The sequence below is a fragment of the Siniperca chuatsi genome, linkage group LG14 (assembly GCF_020085105.1).
Source record: "Siniperca chuatsi isolate FFG_IHB_CAS linkage group LG14, ASM2008510v1, whole genome shotgun sequence".
NCBI classification, from domain to species: Eukaryota; Metazoa; Chordata; class Actinopteri; order Centrarchiformes; family Sinipercidae; genus Siniperca; species Siniperca chuatsi.
Window position 1 is genome coordinate 6,240,311 of NC_058055.1, and position 25,671 is coordinate 6,265,981.

The window sequence follows — 25,671 nt, forward strand, 5'->3', positions numbered from 1 at the left end:
TCCAAAACTTCATGTTTCTATTAGTATTTCCCCCCCAGTATTGGTATTATTATTGGTAGTAGTTGTAGAAGTAGTGCTGGTAATATTAAGTACAACTAGTACAAGCTATCATTTTGTAGAGGGCTGTTAGGATCAGGTCAGTTGTCGGCATCTAGTGTCTACTGTGAGCATTACAGTCAACACTAAGATCCAATATCAAACCGCTTTGATGAAGCTGAAAATGTTCATGGGGGTTCAGTGTTCATGCACGACTATAGCCTATCAGAGTGAGTCTCATCCTGTGAGCTAACTAAGTGATTTGATGGGGAAATTATAGGTGCAGCCCAGCGAATAAAACAAGCAAACACCAACTTACAATGTATCCACCATACAGGCACTGCCCTGATGTATCCTCACAATACACAAGTATGACCAGTATAAATGACAAACAGTCAAAACATCAGAAATGGTCCGACCTTCTTTATTTGTTTCATGTTCTACAGAAAAAGGATCAGATCCAAACTTTCCATCTCAAAGTGCTCCAATGTGTAACTGACTTTGAGAACAGAGGCTACAGGTGACTAACCTGGCAGGACACCTGGACCTCACTAATTTCTTATCTTAACACATCAAGGGATTTACCATAATTTGCCACAAGAAAATGCAGTCAGATACACTCACATTGTTTAAAGATTACACAACCTAATCCTATTTGAGAAAAGTTTAGCCTATTGATAATCACTCTTCAGTAGACAGCCATTGATTCAGAGCTATACTGACAATGACAAATCTTTCACATAGAGTGGGCACCTCTGGGACAAAATGTCATCCAGTCTTTGATTAATCTTTCATATAGTCAGATTCCTACATTTATTATTTGACATTAGTAGTGATGCCTTAATTATATATGGCTGGCTTGTGTGGTGATAGTCCAGCTTGAACAGGCCAATCATAGAGCGATGCTAAAGGTGGAAGAAAATAAATAAAGAGTGAGAGCCAATTCAAAATAGAGTTAATATGAGATATAGGGGGAGAAGTTGAAAATTGGAAGTAATAATGACCAGATTAATTTTAGGAAATGGTAATTTCAACAGCACACTGCACATTACAGGAAAACATCGGACTACTCTTGGTGAACAACGTCAAGAGTCATTCACAGGAAGAAAAGCATACTGGATTGAAGAGGTCAAAGACAAGGTAGAAGAAGTTTATTTTATTTTACTATATTTTTTGTTTTTGTGAAGGACAGCATAGTCTAAAATAATCTAAGAGAATACGGAAATCGAAGGAATATCCAGAAGATGGCAGTAATGCATCTATAAGGATGCCGGCTGCTGTAAAATCTCAACGATGAAGAAGAAGCAGCAGCAGTAGCAGGAGAAGGCGGCGGCGGCGACGACGACGACGAAGAAGAAGAAGAAGAAGAAGAAGAATGACGAGAATGCTAAACGGAAAATAGAGGGGACGGAGTACTGTTTGGTGAACGTTAAATTAACGCTTTTACCTCAAAATATAACCATTGAACATAGCTGCATTACATTCGCTAAACTATGACAGAGCCTCAGTCAGCGCTGTTACTCAGGAGACAGCTTGCAGGTAATTAAACCTTGGTGTTAACTGATGCTGGCTGCCTAACGTTAGCTAACGATGGCACTTGCGCGAACGCTGCCGTTAGCTGTGATTCAAACGATGGTGCGGGCGCAGACTGTTTTCTTGAACCTTCCACACTAAAACAACGTTAACGTCCCATGACAGATAAACTGCGTGGAGATTATAGCAGTGGAAGCCGACAGAAACACTACTCTCTTGCCAAATAAACACTTTCAGTGTGTTGGGAGACCAACTCATTTAGATGTCTGTTTCGACGTTGCATACTGATTTCAGTTGAAAGCCGCTGTCAGAAGTCCCAACGACTTTCTAGCTTCGGGCTAGCTAAAAGCAGTTAGCCCAGCGTTAGCCTCTAGCCGGCTAACTAAATGTTTACATATATTTTAACCGACATAACAAGTGGTGTTGAGCATTTTTGTAGACATGGTGTTTGCTAGTTATGTGATTTACGTAATGCTAGTTACTATATGTATGTATAAATTTAAGTAACTAGTTGACCCATTTTCCCTTGCTAACAATATTAAATTATTAACATATTTAGCCAACTCGCTACATCTGTAGGCTAAAGTTAGCTGCTGTCAGTGTTGTTAGCTTCAACACGCCGAGCTAACAAGCTAAATAATGTTAATCTCGCATTATCTCTATTTGTTATTTTAGCAGAGTCAGCTGCGAATAAAATGTTTCTACCCTGATATTAGCCGATAAAAGCAGCCGAGCCGAAAACACATATAACGTTTTGAGTTTATAGCACTAATGCTAACGTTACATTTCAGGTTTTGGTTAAGATTGTAAATTCCATATGCAACCTGTCAGGGACATAATGTGCGCCTTTATAGTTTTCGAGATATTCTCTCCACAGTGATGGGTAATTGACCTGGACCTGAATATGTTTTGAGTGGGATTTGATTGAAATTAGGTAACTAATTGTCAAAATATCTGGATCTGCATCACAGTACACATAGATAGACAGTTATACAGATTTTTGTAGAATCCCTAAGTCATTCCAGTTAATGTATTATTATACAAAATTTGAAATTGAATTCGACTCATGACCTCTGAGTTATGGCCAAATTGTTGCTGTAGAGCCAGCTGTTGGTGAAAGCCCTCCAAATCTTGCAGGATCTTGTAGTTGGTATGTGCACATGATCTATATTTGGTTACAGTTTCTCACTATTCAGTTCAAGAATTATGACATCTTATGGCATTTGCAATACCTATAAGAATTTTCATGGAATATCACAAAATTAATAACTTTTGGGGGGGCCAGACATTCAAATATGCTACATACCAAATTTGATGAAGATTGGATGGAGGAGTGGTGGCAAAGTGTGTGAAAATCTGTGTAGATGGTGAGGGCCTATATGGGTATTTGTTTCTGTAAACTTCTTTTCCCCCTAGATTTCTTGAATTTAGGAAAGATCATTTTTCTTTTATGCCTCACAGTTCAGAAATTATGAGTGAAACAAAATTCTTTATAAATCTATCGGAATCATCTGCACCAAAATTAATCAGTTTATCCTTGACCCATGTGTAACATTCAATTAAATTTAGTAGTAGTATTTGAGATGTCATGGTAACAGACAAATAGGACTGTCACACTTCCTCCCTCAGTAAGTTGCCTAAAAGTACCACACACTGATCTCTAACAAGATTTCTGATTTCTGGTCAGAATCAGTATTCTAACACAACCTATGTAAGTGGGTAAGGTATTTGAGTGTGTAAATGTATAAAGTTAGGCGTTTCAAAGTGCAGTATATATCTGGAGAATTGCAGTGTGATGCAGAAAGAGTTGGCCCTGGACTATTAGGGTGGTGTGTGGTTTCAGCATCATACTGCCCCCAAGCAAGGCCTCCTAAGTCAAGGGTTATGTTGTCCCCTCAGCAGTCTTCAGAAAAGCAAAACGTCAGTCTGGTTAACATACTGTAGGTACAATGATAAGAGCCAATGGCGATTTCACTTTGGCATTTGTTTTTTTATCTAGAGCTGAACAAAAACCCAGTGGAAGGATTCTCAGCAGGCCTGATCGAGGATAATGATCTCTACAGATGGGAAGTCCTTATCATCGGGCCTCCAGACACACTGTAGTGAGTCCATTACTTTGTTATACATGAGATATAGTAGGAGAGATTCGGTATCATGTTGTGTTCTGTACAACTCGAATTGCTTCTCTGTTTTGAAACTTGTACAATATTTACGTATTATATTAATTTTTCTCTTTGATCTTTTTTGTTCACAGTGAAGGTGGTGTGTTTAAAGCTCATCTGACATTTCCCAAAGACTACCCTCTAAGGCCACCTAAAATGAAATTTATTACAGATATTTGGCACCCTAATGGTAGGTACAGGTGTTGCACATTGTGAATTATATTTGCCTCTGTTTGTAGCAAGACCTCTTTGAGGAAGTGGAAGTTACATCCCTCTCAAAGATGTAAATATATCCTAGTGTTCCATTTTAGTAATGTGTTATGTGAGATGTGTTAATACCAAGGAATATTTACATGCAATTCATTAAATAGGAGTTCAACTTAAAGCTCATTCCATGCAAATTCAGTGCATTAGTTCATAATCTTCAGATGCCTTTTTTTTTTTTTTTTTTTTAATTAAAGAAACATTCCGAGGAATACTTTTCCACAGCATGGTCAGTAAGAGTCTACCAGAGTCAACTTCAAACAGTTTAACTGATGTAACAAAAATAAACTCAAATGCACTATTGTCACCTTGGAGAAAATTGAGTAGCTTTAGGTTGGATATAAATTATATTTTAGTCAGTATTTCTTATAACATGTTAGTTTTACAGGTTGTGTGTTTATAGTATGTTGCTAGGTGATTTTTTCTTATGTAGTATAAGGCTGTCTATAAACAATATAATTAATCAGTTTGGTAGCTGACTGGCTAAATGTTATGTAAATTACTTTTGAAAGCGAGCATTAACATCCATTATACCATAGGAATAGCAAAAGCATTTTCTTCTTCATAAATTGTATTCTACATGTTTTTTTTTCCAGTTGACAAGAATGGAGATGTATGTATTTCAATTTTGCACGAGCCTGGGGAGGACAAGTATGGCTATGAGAAACCAGAGGAACGCTGGCTGCCTATCCACACAGTGGAAACCATCATGATTAGTGTTATCTCTATGTTGGCAGACCCAAATGGTGACTCACCAGCCAATGTGGATGCTGCAGTAAGTTTACTTGTTTAAAAACAGTTGATTAGAAATGGTATTTGAGAAAAATGGATGTGCTTTATATTCAAAACAACATCTGATAGTCATCTCATGCCTAAATGTTTGTCCTTTTAAAACCACAAATTTCAGTAAAATCAAGCAGGTGTGTGTTTTGGATGGCATTAAATAGTAAATATATGACAAAAATACATAATTAATTTATTCTTAATTAATTTTGATTTTATATAAAAACTATAAATTATTTTGAGTGATCCTCTAAATATAGTTATAGCAACTGAATTGTCTTTACCTTTTTTCCCCTCTGCAGAAAGAATGGAGGGAGGACAGACACGGCGCATTCAAAAGGAAAGTTGCCCGCTGTGTACGAAAAAGCCAAGAGACTGCGTTTGAGTGATATTTAGCAAGGATCTAGCTTCATGTTTTCAGGGCAAGTATTCTTCACTTTATCCCTTTTTAAACCTTTGGTTCACAAATCACAACTAACTTCAGCTGCTCAGAAATGGCTGCCTATTGCACCAGGTCAATTTAAGTAAAAATGTCTTGTAGTCCAAATGTAATGTGGATTGTTAACATAAAGATTTATTACCAGTGCTTTAAACTTAGAATTTACCCCTTGGGCCTCTCTTGCACCATTAACTAACATAACAATTACCACTGAGTTCAGTTAACCTATTACACTGTTTTAACATTTTTACACAATCAGCTGCACAATTGCAAAGGGCGGACATGTGTTGCTGTTATTGGGTTCACCCATTGTACTGTAGATTATGCTGTGGCTGTTAAGGGAGTGGGGATCAGTTTTAACACTACTACTACTACATAACAAACTTAATCTTTGATGTTTCTGATTTGTCAGTGAATGTCCTCTGTTTCCTTTGTTATATTAAGTACGTTAGATGATATTCACTTGACTGAGGCATAAGAAACAAATTTTTTCACAGTGTAACTGGCCATTCAGATGAAAGGGTTTGTATCAGTTGAAGTAGTCACACACTGTGTCATCTGACCCTGTGGTGCTACTCAACAAGTGTCAAACTGTATAGATTTAAAAGTAACAATGAGTATAGATTGACACCTTAACTTTGACTTGCACACTCAGCTGGTCTAACATACTGCAGATCTTTTGCTGCCCTTTTTATCATTTAATATTTGTTGACGTTATGACTTGTGTGATTGGTCTTGCTGCTTCCTAACAATTTTTCTGTTATTTATTGTGTGCTTTCCCACAGGTCTCCAATTGAAAATCAACATGGCACTGTTTCCTGCACTCTTCCACCCTGTCGTCAGGCTTGTCCTCCTTTATTTTGGCAGGAACAGACTGGCTACTGTAGGCTGCAATAGAACATAACAGTGACAACCAAGGCTGACAGAAAACCGCCAAGCAAGTGCCAACTCAAAAAAACACAACAACCCAGAAGATGATAAAACATTTTTCAAGTCTATGAACTGCTTCAACATTCAGGAAGATATTGTAAAGACATGTATATAGCACAGACTAAACTGGATAATATATAAGCTCCCTTTCCATCCATCAAGACACTTAGACCAAATGAATAGCGCTGGTTCAGATAGATTTATTTTTGTCCATTTTCCTTTCTCAAGTCCAGCATGCATTAGTTCTCTTCAGATTGTTTTAACAGGAGGTCTTAAATAGAAAGAGAAATGTGATGCTGTTGGAAGAATGTCCCCTGTGGAGAGCTTGATTGAGTCAAGTGAGACATGAATGACGTGACTGATGAAGGGTTTTTTGAGGAATACCGCCATATTAGAATACACAGCTGTGCTTGTGGGTTCTTTAACACTCTCAGAACTCAACATCATATGTGTACCTGAATGATTTTCTTTTTCTTTATCGGTTAGAAGTCTTACCATCCTGCTCAGATGACTTAAGAAAGGCAACATACCCCTTAATTTTTGTGCATGCTAAATTTTGTTTATCTTTTTTCAAAAGTGCCTCCTAATAAAATGCTTGGCCACTTCACCCTGCATTGAACAAGTGTTAAAAAATGTTGAAAAAAGATGGAGAAATTGTGTACCACCTATGTATGAATTTATTTAATAGCCAGTACACAGGGAATCTGTATAATTAGGGTATTGGTAACAATTTGGTGTAGCAATAACTCCCCTAGTGTGAAGTGTACACATTCATTTTTGATATCCTGATACAATTTGAAGTCCTCTTCTCCAATATTCTGTTATTTTAGCAGCCTCTCTTTTCCTTGTCTGTGTTGTCCTCGGTAGGAATTGTTATGCATGCTTCATCGTACTTTTCTTTGGGGGGGGGGGGGTGCGCTGAATGTTTTTGGATTTGAGAATGTTCGAGTGTTTGTGTATACCGTATGTTTGCCCATTTTGTTTTGTCGCTCTTTCCCCTGATCCACAATCTCATGATTATTCTGTTCACTGAACTATTGCAGTTTTGCCTAATGTACAAAGACAAAATACTGATGTATATTTTTCATGTTATGAAACCTGTCGCCTGTAGTGAGTTCTTCTAAAATATGACTTGTTTTCAATATTTACTTGTGTATTTAATTCAGGTGTGTTTTAGATACAACACGGATTACATATTGCTCATGACAGACAACAGAAACCTTTCACGTACACAGTGTTTTTTTCCAGTATTTCAAACAAAATGTCCACAAAATATTGCCGATATTTAGACAGTTAATATGACAATGTTTCATGAGCTTAAACTTTAATATATGTTTTGTCTGCGAGATCACTCTTAAAATCATATTTTTGTATAATGTTTCTTACATGAACTGCTTATCATGGATTTAGGGGCTTGTGCTAAGAGCATGTAGTTCCCTATTCTGCTAATTTTTTATAGACTCTGCTAGTCAACTGTTTATATTCACAGTTTTTTTCCTTCCTTTTGGGTGTAGTCACTAAATGAATCAAATGTTGCTGATGACAAACCACACAGCCAAATATGAGTCATCAGAGCTACTGTAACATCATGGCAGGTTAACTGTATACAAAATATATTTATTTGCGGTTCACAGACACCTGTAGGTGTGTAAATGGTTTATCTTGTCCAGTCTTGCCTCTCCACAATCACTGTCAACTAGGAAAGTTTTAGAATTTTAATTGTCACACAAACTAAATCCCATATGATCTCCCTGTTTCTTTTTCATTCACTATCAGATAAATGAGATGTGCCTCTTGCCATAAATGAGTCAGTCTTTGCATTTATTGTAATCGTAGCATTATGTATAAGGGGACTTGGATTGAATCCACTGTGTACTTCGATATCTTTGGAGCACACTGCCTACTGTGGAAATATGCCTGGCACATTAGTAACGTTACGACTTGTCATCTTAGAGTTAGCAGGGGCACCTGAAGGCAACATAAGTTTGACAACCGTTCATCAGTTTGAACGTATATACTGAATCGTTTTGGGTCAGAAACTCTTTTCAGCTCTGGTCAATGGAGACAGTCCTCCATATGAAATCATAAGAGACTATATGAGCTGTAATCGAGGAATTATGTTTTGTAAGTGACAGAAAATTCCTTAAGTTGTTAACATATTTTATCCTTTAGTATAGAAAGTCATCAGCGTCAGCGCTGGTATTAACCTGTTGTGAATTAAGCCACGTGTATACAACTAGCACCATAATAATATAATTAATTCCGTGTAAGAATAATAATGGTTATAGGTATTGCAGAACTACTTCACCACTTGAACGCAGCACCACTGCCTACTATCTACCTCTTCGTCATATCGCGATAGAGACCATCAGGCCACGGAGCTAACGCTGAGCAACATGGCGGAAGGTATGAGATTGGCTTTTTGACAATGTAGTACACTCCCTGTTATCCTCGTATGCTTGTTGAATTGTTGAACTGACTCAACTAGTGTCTTGGCAGGTGAATAAACCGTGCATTGTGTGTGGTTGAAAATACGAATCACTGCGACACTTGTCTTGTCATACTCAGCTTGCCAGTGAGCAAGCCTTGTCGTTAGCTCTCGTTGATGTTGCTAGCTGAATTTTATAGTTACGAGTTAGCCGAGTTACAAGAGATGTTGGTGGGTTGGACTGCGGAGAACATTTTTTTTGTTTAGGCAGATTGCTGGTTTCGTACTTAAGAAAAAGCCCTTATGTTAACTTTACAGAATTTGCAGGTATCGTTATTGATGTTTAGCTAAATGTCCACGTCATGGATCGCATCAAACTGGCTACATTATCTAACCTTATAATTTCAGTAACCGTTAACGCTTCGTTAATTGTCGCTGTTTATTTCGTGAAGACATACTTTAAAAAAACAAACATAATTTGATATCAGTTCGATGAAATGGACGGTAAAAACGGGACAGAAGACTTCACCGGAGAGGATAGGTGTCTCTCACTGTAAGCCATCATCTGCACCACCTGGCAGAAGTGCCATGGCCAAGGGCACCACCTATATTTGGCCCAGACATAAGGGAATGTCTGCTGTGTGTTCCTTCTTAAGGGAAATCTACTTACCAACTTGAATCCAGACAACAAACACTCCAATCCGTGGTGTTAGGGTTGTGTATGCATGCAGCTCCTCCATTGCTACTGCCTGTGTTCTGTTGTTTGAATTTTCATTGTGTCTTGTATTTACATTAAGTTATTGCTTTGAACACAGGTCCTGACGAAATGGAGTGCATTTTATACAAGTTTTGTTTATGGTGCATTGTTTTAAATGTTGAGAGGTCGCTGTATGTACAGTTGTCTTAGGATGAACTTTCCTGAGCATTAGGTCAATATTTGCTTTGCCAATGCATTAGTGATTCCTGCTAAATCCTGCAGAACGCAGGTGGATTTTAGTATATTATAAGGATTTGTACAGTGGCTGGTTAATTGGACCTAAGCTGCTGCTTCACCATATCGCCCTTCCTGTGTTGAGCTGATCAGGTGGTTTTCAGAAACACCCCCCTTCTGTTCCTCATGACCAGTAGCTGTGCCAGTAACGGTTTACAAGGGAGGACAATGTAACGTGCCTCCTCAGCATTCTTTCCTTACTGAAACTTTACTGGTTTAAAGGAAGGAAATGGGCCTCAGCGAAACTCTGTGGAATCTTGGCTGAGACATGAATTACTGTTGAAACATGAAGATCTGTAGAAAGTGTATTTCACTTAGAGGAAGAGGGAAAGGTTTGCCCAAACAAAAATACTCTTTAGATATGCCATATTCTCTTAAGATTAGGATATTTGCGTCTTGTATGCCTTATACAGGCAATGCTGAAAATCTTTTTCTGTGCAACTTAGGTGACACAGAAAAGTGCTTTTAAAAAGAAATAGGCCAGTATTATGAAAATTAATGTCACATTTCTCAAATCCAGTTCACAACCTTTTTATGGTATGCTTCTTCCCTGCCATATTGTCACTGCCATGAACAACAGATATTTTTGTAATAATATTTTCGAAAATAAATTGCGTAAAATAAGTCCCAAACACTAGCTATTGTATATTGGAACCATTGTACTTTGGACCACCCCTTTACTTTAAGGGGAAAGGTGCTTCACAGGGTCCAGTTTTAACCTGTGTTCAGAAATGGGTCTTTCTAACATACTTTTTGTATCTCTGTCTGTCTCCTTTACCCTGATGTGGGACAGAGGAGGTGACCAAGCTGCAGAAGCACCTGGCCCTGCTCAGGCAGGAGTATGTGAAGATGCAGCAGAAGCTGGCCGACACAGAGAAGCGCTGTGCCATGCTTGCTGCTCAGGCCTCTGGCCAGGGATCTTCCAGCCCTGCAGTTGCAGACACCTTCATTAGCCGTCTGCTGGACATCGTGGCCGACCTCTATCAGCAGGAACAGTACAGGTGAGGATCACGGTTGGAACGGATGGGTACGAGTTTTGTTTTAAGGTTTTGCTAATCCAGCAGTCCTGCAAATGTCATTATATAGTTGTGTGTGTCTGCTCTGCTATGTGCTGTGTGATACGACCAGTCTATGCTGCTACATTGTTGCAGTTGATGGGCTCACATAACGCCAAGAAAAGCATGTTGTGTTTTGAGTGCTGTTCAGTGTTCTAGGCCATATTGAGAGAATTTTTCTAAAAGTTCAATTTCAGATATTCATTGTTTCTTAGTTTCGACATTAAAGGCCTAGAATATGTGTGATGTATACTTACTTACTTATATACTTTTCAGAGATGAATGCAGATGAATTTGTTTTTGCAGTGACCTGAAAGTGAAAGTTGCAGGGGAGAAGCTCAGTGCCCATAAGTTTGTGTTGGCTGCTCGTAGTGATGTCTGGAGTCTGGCCAACCTGGCCTCCACCTCTGAACTAGACCTATCTGGTGAGCAACCCTGGTGTGATGTCACTGTGTTAAAGGAGTAGCTTAAATCAAAATGAAAATCCAGTCGTCGTTACCTACTCAACCTCTGTCAGTCAATGTACTTTTGGGTTAATAGATGATGACCGAATATTTATTTTGGAGTGGATTATGCAGACTGTCAAAGTCCAGTATTGGACACAGTTTTGCTCTGGGTAGGTTTTGGTCCCCAAGTAAGGTTTGAATTCATATAAATGTGAGCAAATGACTGCCTGAGAGAGGTCAAAGTACCCCTAAAGAGATGTTTTTGCAGAGGGTATTCCAGTTTTTCAAAAAAATTGATTATTTGTCCAAAATGATTATGTTAAGTATAGTGTTTGCAAAGGCTGAAAATAGAAATTTATCATCTGTCAGAATTTACAGCAAATAAGTAATTGATCACTCTTTGTACATTTCTGACTTTATGACCTGATGGATTTCCAGATTGCAAACCTGAGGTCGCCATGGCAATGTTGCGCTGGGCATACACCGATGAGTTGGAACTCTGTGAGGATGATGCCTTTCTTATTGATTTGATGAAGCTGGCCAACCGCTTCCAGCTTCAGCTGCTCAGAGAGAGGTCAACACAAGTCATATATAAAGACTTTTGCTTTGCAGACTGCAATTAAACTTTTAATTGTTGCTAGTGGCAGCATTACTGTTGCATGACATTTTAAAGAGCAACATATGTGGCTTAATGGCACGGAAATACATTTGTTTCTCCACTGGAACAGGTGTGAAAAAGGCGTAATGTCCTCAGTGAATGTCAGGAACTGCATTCGCTTCTACCAAACGGCTGAGGAGCTACATGCCAACACCCTGATGAACTACTGTGGGGAGATCATAGCTAGTCACTGGGTGAGTTAGAGATGGATTTTGAGGCTTCTATCTTTAGAAAATGGGACACTTTATGTTGACTTTTTCCATCATGGGCCAGTTCAGATATTTGACACTAACACTTTTACGTGTTTCATTGATTGTGTTATTAAGGACGATCTGAGGAAAGAAGATTTCAGCACCATGAGTGCCCAACTTCTGTACCAGATGATCAAGTCTAAAACAGAGTATCCTCTCCACAAAGCCATCAAAGTTGAGCGAGAAGATGTGGTCTTTCTCTATCTCATTGAGATGGACTCGCAGGTCAGCTTCCCACAGATGCCCTTTATTGGCTGCTTACTAACTAGTGTTTTTTTGCTTGTTACTGTGTAACCAGCATGGTTGAAAAAAGTTAAAATGTTGTTATCTCTTGTTTTCAGCTACCTGGCAAGCTGAATGAACTGGACAACAACGGTGACCTGGCACTAGACCTGGCTCTCTCTCGTAAATTGGAAAGTATTGCCACCACTCTGGTTAACCACAAAGCCGATGTGGACATGGTGGATCAGAGTGGCTGGAGCCTCCTGCATAAGGCCATCCAAAGAGGTGTGGGGGAGTCATTGTAACTACACTTTTTGTCACCCATGTCTGTTTATTGTAGTGGTGTCCAAATAAGCTTTTGGCTTAGCTGTCACGGTGTTCACTTCAAAATATACCTACCATGATACCCACAAATTATTCAATAAATAGTTAAATTTATATAGTTAAATTTCACTCTACCCATTCAGGGCTTTTTCTTGTACAGACTTGGTTACTGTGTGAACACTAGAGTTTGAAGTTAATATATGAAGGCAGAAAATCTTTCTCCATGACTGTTTCTTCCTCTTCTTCCAGGTGATGAATTTGCCTCCATCTTCCTGATTCGTCACTCAGCTCAGGCAAATGCAGCCACAGTGGGGGCGGTGGAAACCCCACTTCACCTGGTCTGTTCTTTTAGCCCCAAGAAACACTCTGCAGAAGTGATGAGCGGCATGGCACGAATTGCGGAGGCTCTGCTAAAGACCGGAGCCAACCCCAACATGCAGAACAGCAAGGGCAGGTAGGTCACGGGGCTCTCGGTTTATGGACTTTATTGGATTGCAAAGGTGGCTACCTTTTGCCTGCCGTGCAAAGTATGACGGTGCTTCAGCTTTGTCTTTTGTCGTTTTTAGAACTCCGTTGCATGAAGCTGTGGCATCAGGGAATGAGCCAGTGTTCAACCAGCTACTACAGTGCAAACAGTGAGTTACATTCTGCCTTCAAATGGAATTAGTAAGTTTGCTTCAGTCATGGAAAGTCACACACACAGCATGTATGGTGTTCAATTAATTGAACTCACAAGATCACCGTAGCTCACTAATTGACTAAAATGGATAATGTACGATTTTTATTTCCCTTTTGAAAATGTTTTTTCTTTTTCTCTGCCGTGTTGACAAACTACAACACTGTCATTTTTAAAAACACTAGTATACAGCTCGTGAATTTAGAACATTTTAATTTAAACATTTCTCATGAACACAACCCCATTTGAAGGCACAAATATTTAAGATTATGTGACCCTGGTCATCATTTAACTCTAAAGACAATCCTGCATGTAACCTGATGTAATCTGTCCAACTTGTTAGGCTTGACCTAGAACTCAAGGACCATGAGGGCAGCACGGCTCTGTGGCTGGCCCTGCAGTACATCACCGTGTCTTCAGACCCCTCAGTAAACCCATTTGAGGATGATGCACCAGTAGTGAACGGCACGTCGTTTGACGAGAATAGCTTTGCAGCCCAGCTTATCCAGAGAGCAAGCAATCCTGATGCGCCTGACACTACCACAGGTGCTGTTTAATAACCTCACATTGCAGTCATTTCTTGAATGGAATGATGCTTGTGCCTTTTGAACACATTTCCATCTCATCTCCCTTTGTTTTATCCCTTGTAGGAAACTGTCTCATGCAGAGGGCTGCTCGGGCAGACAATGAGGCAGCTGCTCTTTTCCTAGCCACTCATGGAGCAAAGGTCAACCATGTCAACAAATGGGTGCGTATGAATATTAGGCCACATAACAGCCTAACAATGACATAGTTCTGGTAATCGGACCCAGTGTGCAGGTAATATGTCCTTTTAACAGTTTAAAATTCTTAACTTTATTACAGTGTTCTTAGGTCAATCAGTGTAATTTTGTTCTAAGGTTAGAACATGTTACAACACGGTTAGTCATCAAATATGTCAACTCGGATATAACATTTCAGATAGCTGGAGAAAATTACAACTGCAGCTTTGTTCTCATCACCCCCATTTTATTCATGGGTAAAATGAGATAATATAATTAAAAAATGACATTGTACTCCCCATGTGAGGATAACTGTTTTCTTCTTATTATAGAGATCTCTTAGTTCATATAATGCATCACAGGTGTGGCACCAGTGCACCAGTAACATGCTGTGTAACATGCAGTGGACTTCAGTCATGAATCACGATCTGAGTCTTTCTTCATTTTTATATCTGCAGACCTTAAAAAGTAACTTGATAACTTATCCTTAAATCATAAGATATATATGAATTTGAATGTGTTACTAATAAAGATGCTATTAATCCCTTTACCTTCTTTCAGGGTGAGAGCCCGCTTCATACAGCATGTCGCTGTGGCCTGGCGAGCCTGACAGCAGAGTTGCTCCAGCAAGGGGCCAACCCCAACCTGCAGACGCAGAAGGCTCTGCCTGAGGACTCCCTTGGTGTGGCTATGCAGACCCCCCTCCACATGGCCATTGCTCACAACCACCCAGATGTGGTCTCTGTCATCCTCGAGCAAAAAGGTCAGCATATGCTTTGGGAGTTTTATACACTAAACTTCAAACATGGCAATGTGTGTTAAGCGATTTCTGCTTTACCTCACTACACATGTTATCACTAGTCCTCAAACGTCCTGAAATTGATCCACTTATTTCTCCCTTGATGGCTCTATTGCAGCCAATGCACTTCATGCCACCAACAACTTCCAGATCATTCCAGACTTCAGTCTCAAAGACTCCATGGACCAGACAGTGCTAGGCTTGGCCCTCTGGACAGGTACACAGCACTACACCTCCACAGGGAAGTTGTAATACAGTCGATTTAGCATTATCAAAATGATCTTTGGAGTGCCATAACCTTGTTATGTCATGTGACGTATAACATGTACAATCTGTCCCTGTCAGGTATGCACACCATAGCAGCTCAGCTGCTGGGCTCAGGGGCTTCTATCAATGACACTATGTCCAATGGACAAACCCTTCTTCACATGGCTATCCAAAGACAGGACAGCAAGAGTGCCCTCTTCCTTCTTGAGCATCAGGCAGACATCAATGTTAGGTAACGCCTGGGTTATACTGCAATTGTAAAGCATTTGTGCAGCTAGAGAGTGTTGTTTTATTTTTTATTATTGCTTTGAGCATTGTATGCCTTTATTAGGTAGCCAACAGTAGAGAGAGACAAATTAATTTCGGGCATTATTTAAGCAATCTCCCAGTATCCAGTTACGAATTTTGAGGGGAGAGTTTTTAAATTGGTCTAGAGTCTTCTGTATCTGTATGTCTATTTTTTTTCTCCACTACTAGGACCCAGGAGGGACAAACAGCACTACAGTTGGCCATCAGTAACCAGCTGCCACTGGTGGTGGATGCCATTTGCACAAGAGGAGCTGATATGTCTGTGGTGAATGACAAAGGGGACCCTCCCTTGTGGCTGGCTCTGGAAAATGGCCTGGAAGATATTGCATCAACACTGGTGAGACAAATGCATATGCAACCATTTTAGAGATAGTAGTATCTGCTTTGTTCCTCATTGGTATACTGCCACTTGTTAACTGTTGTGAAACTTTAATTAAGATAAAATCCAACCTTAATAAGATGACGCCTCAGGGATAGATGCATGTGTTTGTCTTTTTGGCAGCAAACATTCCCAATCTTGTTTCTCAGGTTCACTCTTTAGTTTGGACGTGCATGCAATTATCTGCACTTCTAAGTACTTTTTATATTAATCAAGTACTTTATTGATAGAGTACAATTTCCCGTGGGTTACAATTATAATTGGAAAAAAAGGACTTACGTCAGCCTTCATCGGTCTATCTTAGATTCTCTTTTTCTCATTTACTTGTGTGATTTTCCTCTGTACATTTTGTATGAGCATTGTTGGAGGGAGCCTGAGAACAAGAATTTCATTGCCAATGACCGCTTCATTGTAATTGTTGTGCCTATGACAAATAAAGACCTTAACAAAACTTAACTTAAGTAAACAAGGATTGGTTACCAAAAGGAAAAAAACAAAACAAAATGACTGTAAATCACTGGTGTTCTGAAGCCAAACAGCTGCACAAAACCTTATAGAGACCTGTATTCACACCTGTAGCACTTAGTCTGCATTCAAGCCTTGTTATAGGCTGCATAGATGTTTTATAGATTTCTGGCTGGGAAAGAATAATATTTTCTTGCATCTTGACTGTTTGAGTCCTGTTTGTCCCACCTAGGTCCGCCATGGCTGTGATGCGACTTGTTGGAGCACAGGGCCCTCTGGCTGCCAACAGACCCTCCTGCACAGAGCTATTGATGAGAATAATGAGGTCTCTGCTTGCTTCCTCATCCGCAGGTCTGCCAATCTCCTTACCATTTAGGTTTGGGAAACCTAATCCTAGCTGTTAATACACATTTGTGTCCAAACTGTGCATCTTTTGCAAATGGGCAAAATATTGCTAAGAAAACCTCACAGTTTTTAACAGTTTTGCCAATTTAAAGTTATGGTGCAGATAAAAATATAATCTAAAACTAGCAACCTGTCTGCTGTGTTAGTGAGATGGATGTAGCTACCTGTCTTAACTTACTGTCTGCCTTATGTGTGTATAGTGGTTGTGACGTGAACAGCCCCAGGCAGCCAGGTCCTAACGGCGAAGGAGACGAAGAAGCCCGAGATGGACAAACGCCCCTCCACCTGGCGAGCAGCTGGGGATTGGAGGAGGTGGTGCAGTGCCTTCTAGAGTTTGGTGCGAATGTTAATGCACAGGTCAGTCCTGTCACATCAGTGGGTCCATTTTTGTCTGATACTACTAATACTTTTTCCTGCCACTGCAGCATACAGCTAATGAGAGATTACTAAGTGAGTTGTAAACATGCTCTTTTCCCAAGTGTTTAATCCTGTCTCTTTTCATTTTTGTCAGGATGCAGAGGGCAGAGCTCCCATCCATGCTGCTATTAGCAGCCAGCACAACGTCATTATACAGCTCCTCATTTCCCACCCAGACATCCGTCTCAACATTCGCGACCGCCAAGGAATGACCCCCTTCGCCTGTGCCATGACACACAAGAACAATAAGGCAGCAGAGGCAATCCTCAAGAGGGAGCCAGGTGCTGCAGAACAGGTAGCGCTGACAAAAATGCACCAGTTTGTCTCACTGTAGTGCTTAGAAAAGTGATGTACAGTTAAAGTATTAATCTCTCCTGACCTCAAACTTCTATTTCTGTCCAGGTGGACAACAAAGGGCGTAATTTTCTCCACGTGGCTGTGCAAAATTCAGACATTGAAAGTGTCCTGTTCCTCATCAGTGTCCAAGCTAATGTCAACTCCAGGGTTCAGGATGCAGCCAAACTCACCCCTCTCCACCTGGCTGTCCAGGCTGGATCTGAGATCATTGTCCGCAATCTGGTAGGAACCTCAGATTTTCTTGGTCTTCTGCATTTACTATTCATGCCAAATTAAGCGTGATTTAAAGAGTGGTGCACTTGATACTGTTTTTATTTTGCATTTTTCTGCTTCCAGCTGCTTGCCGGAGCCAAAGTAAATGAGCTGACCAAACATAGGCAGACAGCACTACATTTGGCTGCTCAGCAGGACCTGGCCACTATATGTTCTGTGTTGCTGGAGAATGGTGTAGACTTTGCTGCTGAGGATGAGAATGGCAATAATGGTACCTTTTTTTTAATATTCTTTATTATTATCCAATTTCCAGTCTAAACAATAATGAGATTACAATAATATTCAATACAACAGAACAGTTTAGTTATCAGTCCTTAGCCAACATAAAGTGGGATGCCTTCCAAATACCAATATTCACAGTAAAGATTGTCATTACACAGCAATTTCAGAAAGCTCACTGAAAGTATGTTGAGGAACTGTACATCTTTATGTTTAGGGAAATCATTCAATCATTATCATCAGTGACCAGAATAATAGAAACCCCTGTCCCTGAAGTGTCTGACCACCTTTGACGCAGCTGTCATATTTTGGTGCAATGACTCAACAAGGCATCTATAGTAACTAGCTGTGTTGAAGCTGACCATGCAAACATCAGTAATTTGCACACCTGCAATTGGTGGATGCTCCCCTCTGTGGCTGTTACATGTTAAGTTCACACCAAACCCTTTTTACACAATATGGTATGAGTTACTCATAGTAGAGTACAATAGAGGACTGTCCTAACGGGACTGGTTTTAGTCTTGTCTGTAGATATTGCTTTGTTCAAAGGAGTCATTGATTTGAGCTTTAAAAAATCCAGTTGGAGTTACTGTTCTCTGTTGTTTAGTTGATTATTCATTATTATTCCACCACCCCAACATACCATAATCCTTGTGAATAACATTTGAATCTTTTTGTCCGTCTTTCTTGTCTCCCTAGCTCTGCATCTGGCTGTGATGCAGGGCCGCCTTAACAATGTCAGAACCCTTCTCACAGAGTCCAACATTGATGCTGAGGCCTTTAATCTCAGGTACACTCAATTTCTTTCACAGTCAGATGTTTCCTTGAGATCAATAAGTTCAAACTTTTCGGTCATTGCAGCAGCAACACTAACACGATAGAATGCAGAAATTGCGATAGACACAAACAGAATATTACAAATGTAGAAAGTGTAACTTTTTTTAAACTTACCAGATAACCTTTTGTAGACTATAATGTCAACTTGCCTGTCTCCTTTACATCGTATTATGTCTGCTCAGGGGTCAGTCACCAATGCATGTACTAGGCCATTATGGGAAAGAGAACGCCGCTGCCATTTTTGAATTGTTCCTGGAGTGTATGCCTGAATACCCTCTGGACAAACCAGATAATGAAGGGAACACGGGTACTGTAGCTTGCTTGATTATTATTGTTAACAGTATACAAATAGAATACTAATACCAGTGATACACTTGTGAAAGAATGACTGATTTGTATTTTATTGCAGTTCTGCTCCTGGCCTACATGAAAGGAAATGCAAACCTGTGCCGTGCCATTGTGAGAGCTGGGGCTCGACTGGGCATCAATAATAATCAGGGCATCAACATTTTCAACTACCAAGTTGCAACCAAACAGTTGCTCTTCCGCCTTCTAGGTACATTTTCACACTTCATTAGCCATCAGGCAATATTAAAATGATAGCCCCACATTCAGTGACATACTCTGATAGGGTGATCTCTGGGTTAATAACTAAGTAATTGAGTTATTTATTTTTTTCTTAATTTGTTTTAGATATGCTGTCCAAAGAGCCCCCTTGGTGTGATGGGTCCAACTGCTATGAATGTGCTGCCAAGTTTGGTGTTACAACACGGAAACATCACTGGTTAGTAGTATGGCTTTTTATTCTTAATTCTTCTTTTTATTATACTTTATTCATTTCTCTTGTGTTTTCATTTTGTGTCAAACTGTATGATTAATCCTGCGTCTCCTTGACTGTTAACTCTAGCCGCCACTGTGGGCGCCTGTTGTGCCACAAGTGCTCTATAAAGGAGATACCCATCATCAAGTTTGATTTGAACAAGCCGGTGAGGGTGTGTGACATCTGCTTTGATGTATTAACTCTGGGTGGAGTATCGTAATGCAGTGGCCTGGATATCTTCCACCCTCTGACAGTGGCCATGCCAGGCCCAACTTGCCACAGTTATTCAGGCACACCAGGAGAAGGGACATCAGTCGCAGGACATACTAACAAGAGATTCCTGGACAGTTATGGACCATCACCGTTATACTCTTCCATTCTATGAAAAACTATTAATGTTCTAGGGGGACGTTTCAAATAGAAAGTGAAACATTGTCTTTTTGTTTCTGTTTTGATCAAAGAATCTTAAAGTGTTTATAAGCAGCTCTCCAGCTCAGTGATGGCTGGACTGAGTTTGTTAATCGGTTTCCCAAGCTCAATAGTGTTTGTAATGATTGGTTCTTATTATCACAAGCAGGTAGCTGCTGTATGTATGACATTTCAATTCAATGATGAACATTACAATGATCAAATCAACTCTGGGGGTTTTCCTGTTCTCTGTTGGGATAGTTCACCATCAGCAGCCTTCATGCTATGTGACATGCCCAAAGACAAAAAAAAAATTAATGCTACAAAATGAATACTTACATTTATATGAGAGCTGAGTAAAACTATAAAATGCCCCAAGTCACTAGATCTACAAAGACTGAACTATCAGCATGTTCTCTGTAATCTTCCACTGTTCTGTCACACCAATTCTGTATTGACTGGATAAAGTGGGACAGACAAGGGGGATTTAAAGGGAAAGCAACTCAACTTATTTTTTAAATGACCATTATTTCCAAATGAGATCTAATCTAGCTAGATTCGGATTTATAACACTGACATTGTATTACTTTATTGTTAGAGGTGAAAGATGGAACAACTGGACAAAAATGAAATTACTCATGAAGTGGGATTGTTTCTTTCCATGATTGGTACATAATCTATCATGTGCAGGCATCAGTAGCCAAATTAAATGGAATGCTTACTTTTTAACATGGCAAGTTGGGAAAATGTGACCTGAGAAAGCCTATTTTAACATGATGTGGTCCCCAAAACAAAATTCTCTCAACAATCCTCATCCTCAGTTACAGAAATGTCTATTATGCCAATGCATGTCATTTAATTTGTAGCCTTTACATGTCATTGTCATAATCATAAATCATATTTCAGAATCAGTCACCAAATGATTACATTCCATTTTTGATCTGCCATGAGGATCCTCATAGGAAGATCATAGGTCCCCACAATGTTGCCTCAAGTCAAGTTGTCTTAACACATCGCATTTAACGCTTCTTGATTTCTAAGCCTAACAGGTGCACTTTATCAAGATCACATGGCATTTCCGATCATTGGGGAGAATGTGGAGTAGAGGGACGGCCAAGTAGTGGGGCCTCTTTAAGTATTGTTAAATTGTACAGATAAATGTGTGATATTTTTGACCACTACACCTGTTTTGTACTTTAATGCAGTTTGTGCTTGTCATTGTGACAAACCTAAATCTTGCCTCTGTTAATCTTTTATGCACATTGTTTAATCTTTTATGCACATTATATTGTATCTGTATGCTCAGATATCTAGCCTGTCTCTTCCTGGTGTATCCTTTTAGAGAAAGGGAGGACAACTTTACATAAAGGTCATCAAAAACCAATGCATTGAGTTTTCTTCATTCTACCTCTTTATTGTGCATAAGTTCATCGCTGTGATTTACTGGCAAAAGTCCCCATGTTTTCCTGAGTTTTGTGCTGCTAAAAAGTAGGCCATGAATAGTTCAATCTTCTGGACTGGCCCTGAGACTAGTACTCTTCAACAGAGCATGAGTCAGCATGTGGAGGGCAGCTGTCATATTTCTGCAGGTTTGGGTCTTCCTCTGCTGCAGCTGGGTCTTTAACACAGACACAACGAACACCACTGGAGCCTGGAGAGAAGAGCTTCCGCGGGACACCCGTCCAGCCTCTTTCCACTCCACCACTGGAGAGAAAAAAAATCGAATCAGTCCAGTAAATCCTTATATATACCAATAACACCCACCAGTGTAAGACATGCTCTATTACAGGTAAGCAGTACATCACAACATTGCATTGTATGCCCTGTAAGTTTATTAATATTTGACTAGGCCAGAACTATTTCCATACCTCTTAGTGGAGCACCAGACTCTTCCTCCCTTGGCAGTGCTCCACTGTGAGTTGCAGGCTGGGAAGCGTACCATCTCAATCTCAGACTGGGCCTTGATTCGCTGGCCCTCTGCTAGTGATGCTAATACGTGCAACAGGGCCTCTGTGGGCTGCCCAGTCTCGCTATAGAACTGGCCTATTACCAGACCTGAAATTGAACATAGGAGAGGCTGGTAACTTACTGAAGATGATGATGGATATCCATTGATGAGGTGAAACACCCAAATCAGCAACGCTGAACATCAGTCTTAAGCTATTGCAATTCAAAATACTGCACAAGCTGTTGCTCTCCAAATTTAAACTCTCCAGGATATTTCCATGTGTGGACCCATCTTGTGACAAATATGGGGAAACAGGAGCTTTAGTAGCTCATTCAGCTATTCTGGAGTTGTACAAACATTGGTAATACTGGCTTAATTTTTATCAGCCTTTATCTGACTTTTTGGAAGGACCCATTCATTGCAATTTATGTCTGGTGTTAAGGCCCCTAATGTATGGAGGATCAGAACGGCCAAAATCAAAATAAATAAATGACTCAATATATAATTTTGGCAGTTCCGGCCCTCCATAATAATGTAGTACTGTTGAAGAATCAAAAAATGATCTTAGCACCTGGTGAGGAATTTTATGCAACACATTAAGATAATTCAAATGTTAGAATCTACACTACATGTCAACAAATTATTTTAATAAAGCTGAACTGATATTGATATTACACGATGCTTGGAAGGTAACGGCTGCCTAATTTTGTTCAGGACGAAATGCATGTGCTGTAACAAAAAGTCAAATTAAAAGAGCTGGGGGACAAACATCACATACCTACACTTTGGTATTCCCTCTGATAGAAGGACAGCCAGTCATAAAGGGCCACCACCTGCTGTGGGGACAGACTGGACACATCATCTGTCTGGCCACTTTCTGTGAAGTCCCCACTGATGAAGGCCAGTGAGGCATCTTTGCCTGAAAAACGAGACAGACATAAACAGTACAGGATACTAATGTAGTCTGCTATAGCTTTTTATGTGCTATTATTAGACTGGAATTCGTGTTCCTGATTTAGGCTTGTTGAGGGATTGGGGTATCATCAGACAGTGTTTAACCAGTGACCTACAGTTAAACATTAAAATATCTCTGTTGTTTAATATTGAGAGCAGGTCTTAAAATTAACACAATATAGGCCCTATAGGAGAAGCGGGGAATCACCTGCCATAAAATGATAAGCACCATCAGGTCCATAGTGCTTGTGTCCCTTGTGTACATCAAAAACTTGCCCCACTATAGCCAGGTAAAGGCCCTTGCTGCCTTCTTCCCCGTTGTATAGTGATAATTCATGCCTGCTCAGGAGCCGTACAGGGTGCCCCTGGGTTGATTCATTTCCAAATTTAATGGACCAGTCGCGAGGAAGGAACAACACTGCCAGTGATAAAAACGCGACACATACATAGCCGAGCATGCTGTTCATTCAAGCGTTTTGGTATCTCATACATTTACATCACATCGCATTCCCTCTAACTGAAAAATAGTGACAACAACGCAGGTGCTTCCGTGAACGGGAACACCACAGCGCGTGCGCAAAGTAATAACGCAAAGTAGGACGTTTCAGGCAAGCTGACGTACAGTACGTCAATGCGGTAGTAGTGAACAGCAGAGTTCTAGCTGTAGGTTAGAGAGGTCTGTGTACAGACCGGTACTACCGTTTCAAAACTGACACACAGTAGGCCGCAGAGATTTTTGGGGGAGCCGTAGGTCGGTGAAACAAACATGGGGAACGCAGAGAGCGGCTGCGGTGGAGGCAGTGGCGACGAGGAAGACATAGAAACGGAGAGCCCCGGCTTCGCGGAAGACAGCCCGGCCTCTGCGGCCACTGGCGTCGGTGTCGGAGGCGGTGGAGGCTCCGGTTCTGGAAGAAGCGGAAGGGGATCGAATAACCTGCCCGTGCCCACCGGTGGACCACCTAACCCCGGGGTCCTCTTAGAGCAAGTGAAACTAAGAGAAGCGGCGGCTCGCATTAGCGACTCAGGGGTCACCATTCAGGAGTCTGTCCTGGCCGGGAATGAGGGTGTCCTGGTGCGGTGGCTGGAGGACCGGTTAAACAGAGGAGAAGAGTCTGTCAATGTGGAACAATTTTGTGAGATGTTGGAGAGCAGAGATGCCCCGAGAGATGAATGTGAAGAGGTATATAGCCATAGAAAAACAAACGTGCCTCTCACAAGTGATGGGAAATGTCATTATTTGGTTTGCCATATATATTCCTGTCCGTGTCCCAGGTATGAGGATAGAACGGTTTATAGTTGTAATGTTGTTGTTTATGAGTAATTAGTAAATGTGATTGCCTAGTGAGGTCATGAGAGGGGAAGACATGATGTTCTTTAATCTGTTTAGTAATCTTAAGGGTGTGCAATGAATCAGACAAATGGGCTGTCATGATGTCACCTTTGCTTGTCAGGTTTATTGTCACTGGGTTTTCAGCTTTGGCCTCTTGTAGCACAACACGCTGCTTTGTTGTCTGTTGGCTGACATATGTTGTTTAACCAAAGGTTGCAGATGAATGGGTTAACTAATGAATGTGTATTTTAGTCTGCATTTGGCTTTGTGTGGGTAGACATGGAATGCCACTGCTATACTTTAAATACAACACGCTGCATTGGTTCATTTAATAATCCAATCTCTATGAGAAGCAGAGCTGCTGTTTGCCTTTTTCATGTCAAAAGATGACTTGTTAAACAGACATAAAATATATGTCACTTTAATAATAACCAATAGAGGTAGAGCAGATTGTGTGCCCCATAAATGAAGGATACCAATTGTTGGCCCATTTGTTTTTTAAGTTATATCCATATAGGTTTGTGATGGTGTACAGGAATGGGAGTGATTGTGTCAGTATGTAAAGTGTCACAATGTGTATTGTCTTTGTCCCTGTCTCAGGCCTTTGGACAGTTCGATGCAGAGGGGGATGGGGTGGTAGATGTAGAGAGCATGTTGATTGCTCTGAAGAACTCCAATGGAGCTAATCTAAAGGGAGAGCTGAGTCATGTGATAAGACAGCTACAGGCCTGCTCCCTAACCCCAGGTATGAGATGTGATTTGTTTACCAGTATGAGCAAGGTCAACCTTATTTGAATAGGTATTGTCAGCAGGTGGCAGAGAAGTTAACCTTAAATATCTTTCCACCATTTTTCTTGTATTTTTTTCACAGGTTTTGTTGACATATTCTCCAAGACCAAAGACCGGTTAGGGGCGCATGCCTCTAAGATCCTTAAATTCTTACACAGGAATCGTATTCCCAGCAGTGCCATCCCTTTCCCTATTTTAGAGGGCTACAACAGTATCTGCACCATGAGGTCCAGTGTGGTCCAGGACTTCTTGGAATTCCTCTTGCAGAAGGAGAAAGGTGAACACCAGAGCTTCGGATGAATAAAATGGCGGGCTAGTCCTGAATAAGGGGTTTTAACTGTAAATGTCTGAATGTTCTCCTGTGTATTTTAAGAATATAGTAACACTAAGACATACTTAGAATTGTATCTGTCTCTCACTACCGCACACCTTTCAGACAGTCATCCTATTCTGTATTTGTTTCTTTCAGATTTAGATATCCAGTACAGAGCAGAGCTGGACCGTGATCCAGAGGTGGACAAAGTCAAGGTGGTCACACAGTGCTACAGCACAATAGAAGCTTCATCCAATGTTGCAGACATTTACAAGATGACAAATGGGGAAACTGCATCTTTCTGGCAGTCGGACGGCAGTGCACGCTCCCACTGGATAAGGCAAGGGCATCTGCTCTGTAAAATAGGACTCGAGGCTTTGCAGCTGATTGTCATGTGTGCCCGATCCTTGAAGTATGGTCCAT

General features: G+C 40.5%; 4 protein-coding genes across 7 annotated transcripts in view; 3 read left to right on the forward strand and 1 right to left on the reverse strand.

Moving 5' to 3' along the window:
* Positions 1–1,327: 1,327 nt before the first annotated feature.
* On the forward strand, positions 1,328–7,784 carry ube2g1a (ubiquitin-conjugating enzyme E2G 1a (UBC7 homolog, yeast)). Of its 2 annotated transcripts, none has more exons than XM_044223894.1 (6): positions 1,328–1,575; positions 3,569–3,671; positions 3,824–3,921; positions 4,733–4,770; positions 5,081–5,200; positions 6,003–7,784. In XM_044223894.1, exons 1-5 carry the CDS (start codon positions 1,530–1,532, stop codon positions 5,165–5,167), a joined length of 372 nt encoding a protein of 123 aa, XP_044079829.1. In that variant the 5' UTR covers positions 1,328–1,529; the 3' UTR covers positions 5,168–5,200; positions 6,003–7,784. The 2 variants fall into 2 exon arrangements, with proteins under 2 accessions (XP_044079829.1, XP_044079828.1); XM_044223893.1 differs by having other exon boundaries at positions 1,337–1,575; positions 4,592–4,770.
* Positions 7,785–8,420: 636 nt separating this feature from the next.
* ankfy1 (ankyrin repeat and FYVE domain containing 1) lies at positions 8,421–21,298 on the forward strand. 3 transcript variants are annotated; one of them, XM_044223889.1, is made up of 25 exons: positions 8,421–8,553; positions 10,360–10,567; positions 10,928–11,046; positions 11,506–11,641; positions 11,796–11,919; positions 12,052–12,201; positions 12,318–12,483; positions 12,772–12,976; positions 13,089–13,157; positions 13,542–13,744; positions 13,849–13,946; positions 14,521–14,722; positions 14,877–14,975; positions 15,104–15,257; positions 15,503–15,671; positions 16,411–16,529; positions 16,784–16,940; positions 17,095–17,295; positions 17,403–17,579; positions 17,694–17,841; positions 18,549–18,639; positions 18,869–18,993; positions 19,096–19,242; positions 19,380–19,470; positions 19,594–21,298. In XM_044223889.1, the coding sequence occupies exons 1-25, from the start codon at positions 8,544–8,546 to the stop codon at positions 19,724–19,726; spliced, it is 3,501 nt and encodes a 1,166-aa protein (XP_044079824.1). In that variant the 5' UTR covers positions 8,421–8,543; the 3' UTR covers positions 19,727–21,298. The 3 variants fall into 3 exon arrangements, with proteins under 3 accessions (XP_044079824.1, XP_044079825.1, XP_044079826.1); XM_044223890.1 differs by having other exon boundaries at positions 8,546–8,646; XM_044223891.1 differs by lacking the exon at positions 8,421–8,553 and adding an exon at positions 8,695–8,806.
* Positions 21,299–21,302: 4 nt separating this feature from the next.
* LOC122888889 (neuferricin) lies at positions 21,303–23,401 on the reverse strand. The gene is made up of 4 exons (XM_044223892.1): positions 23,025–23,401; positions 22,641–22,781; positions 21,783–21,969; positions 21,303–21,618 (listed from the first exon to the last, which is right to left on the reverse strand). Exons 1-4 carry the CDS (start codon positions 23,281–23,283, stop codon positions 21,444–21,446), a joined length of 762 nt encoding a protein of 253 aa, XP_044079827.1. The 5' UTR covers positions 23,284–23,401; the 3' UTR covers positions 21,303–21,443.
* A 31-nt stretch (positions 23,402–23,432) lies between these two features.
* zzef1 (zinc finger, ZZ-type with EF hand domain 1) overlaps positions 23,433–25,671 on the forward strand; it is a 34,788-nt gene continuing 32,549 nt past the window's right edge. The window contains 4 exon segments of the mRNA XM_044223888.1: positions 23,433–23,996; positions 24,747–24,891; positions 25,018–25,212; positions 25,405–25,588. Of these exon segments, the coding sequence (XP_044079823.1) occupies positions 23,583–23,996; positions 24,747–24,891; positions 25,018–25,212; positions 25,405–25,588 (938 nt within the window). The 5' untranslated portion in view covers positions 23,433–23,582.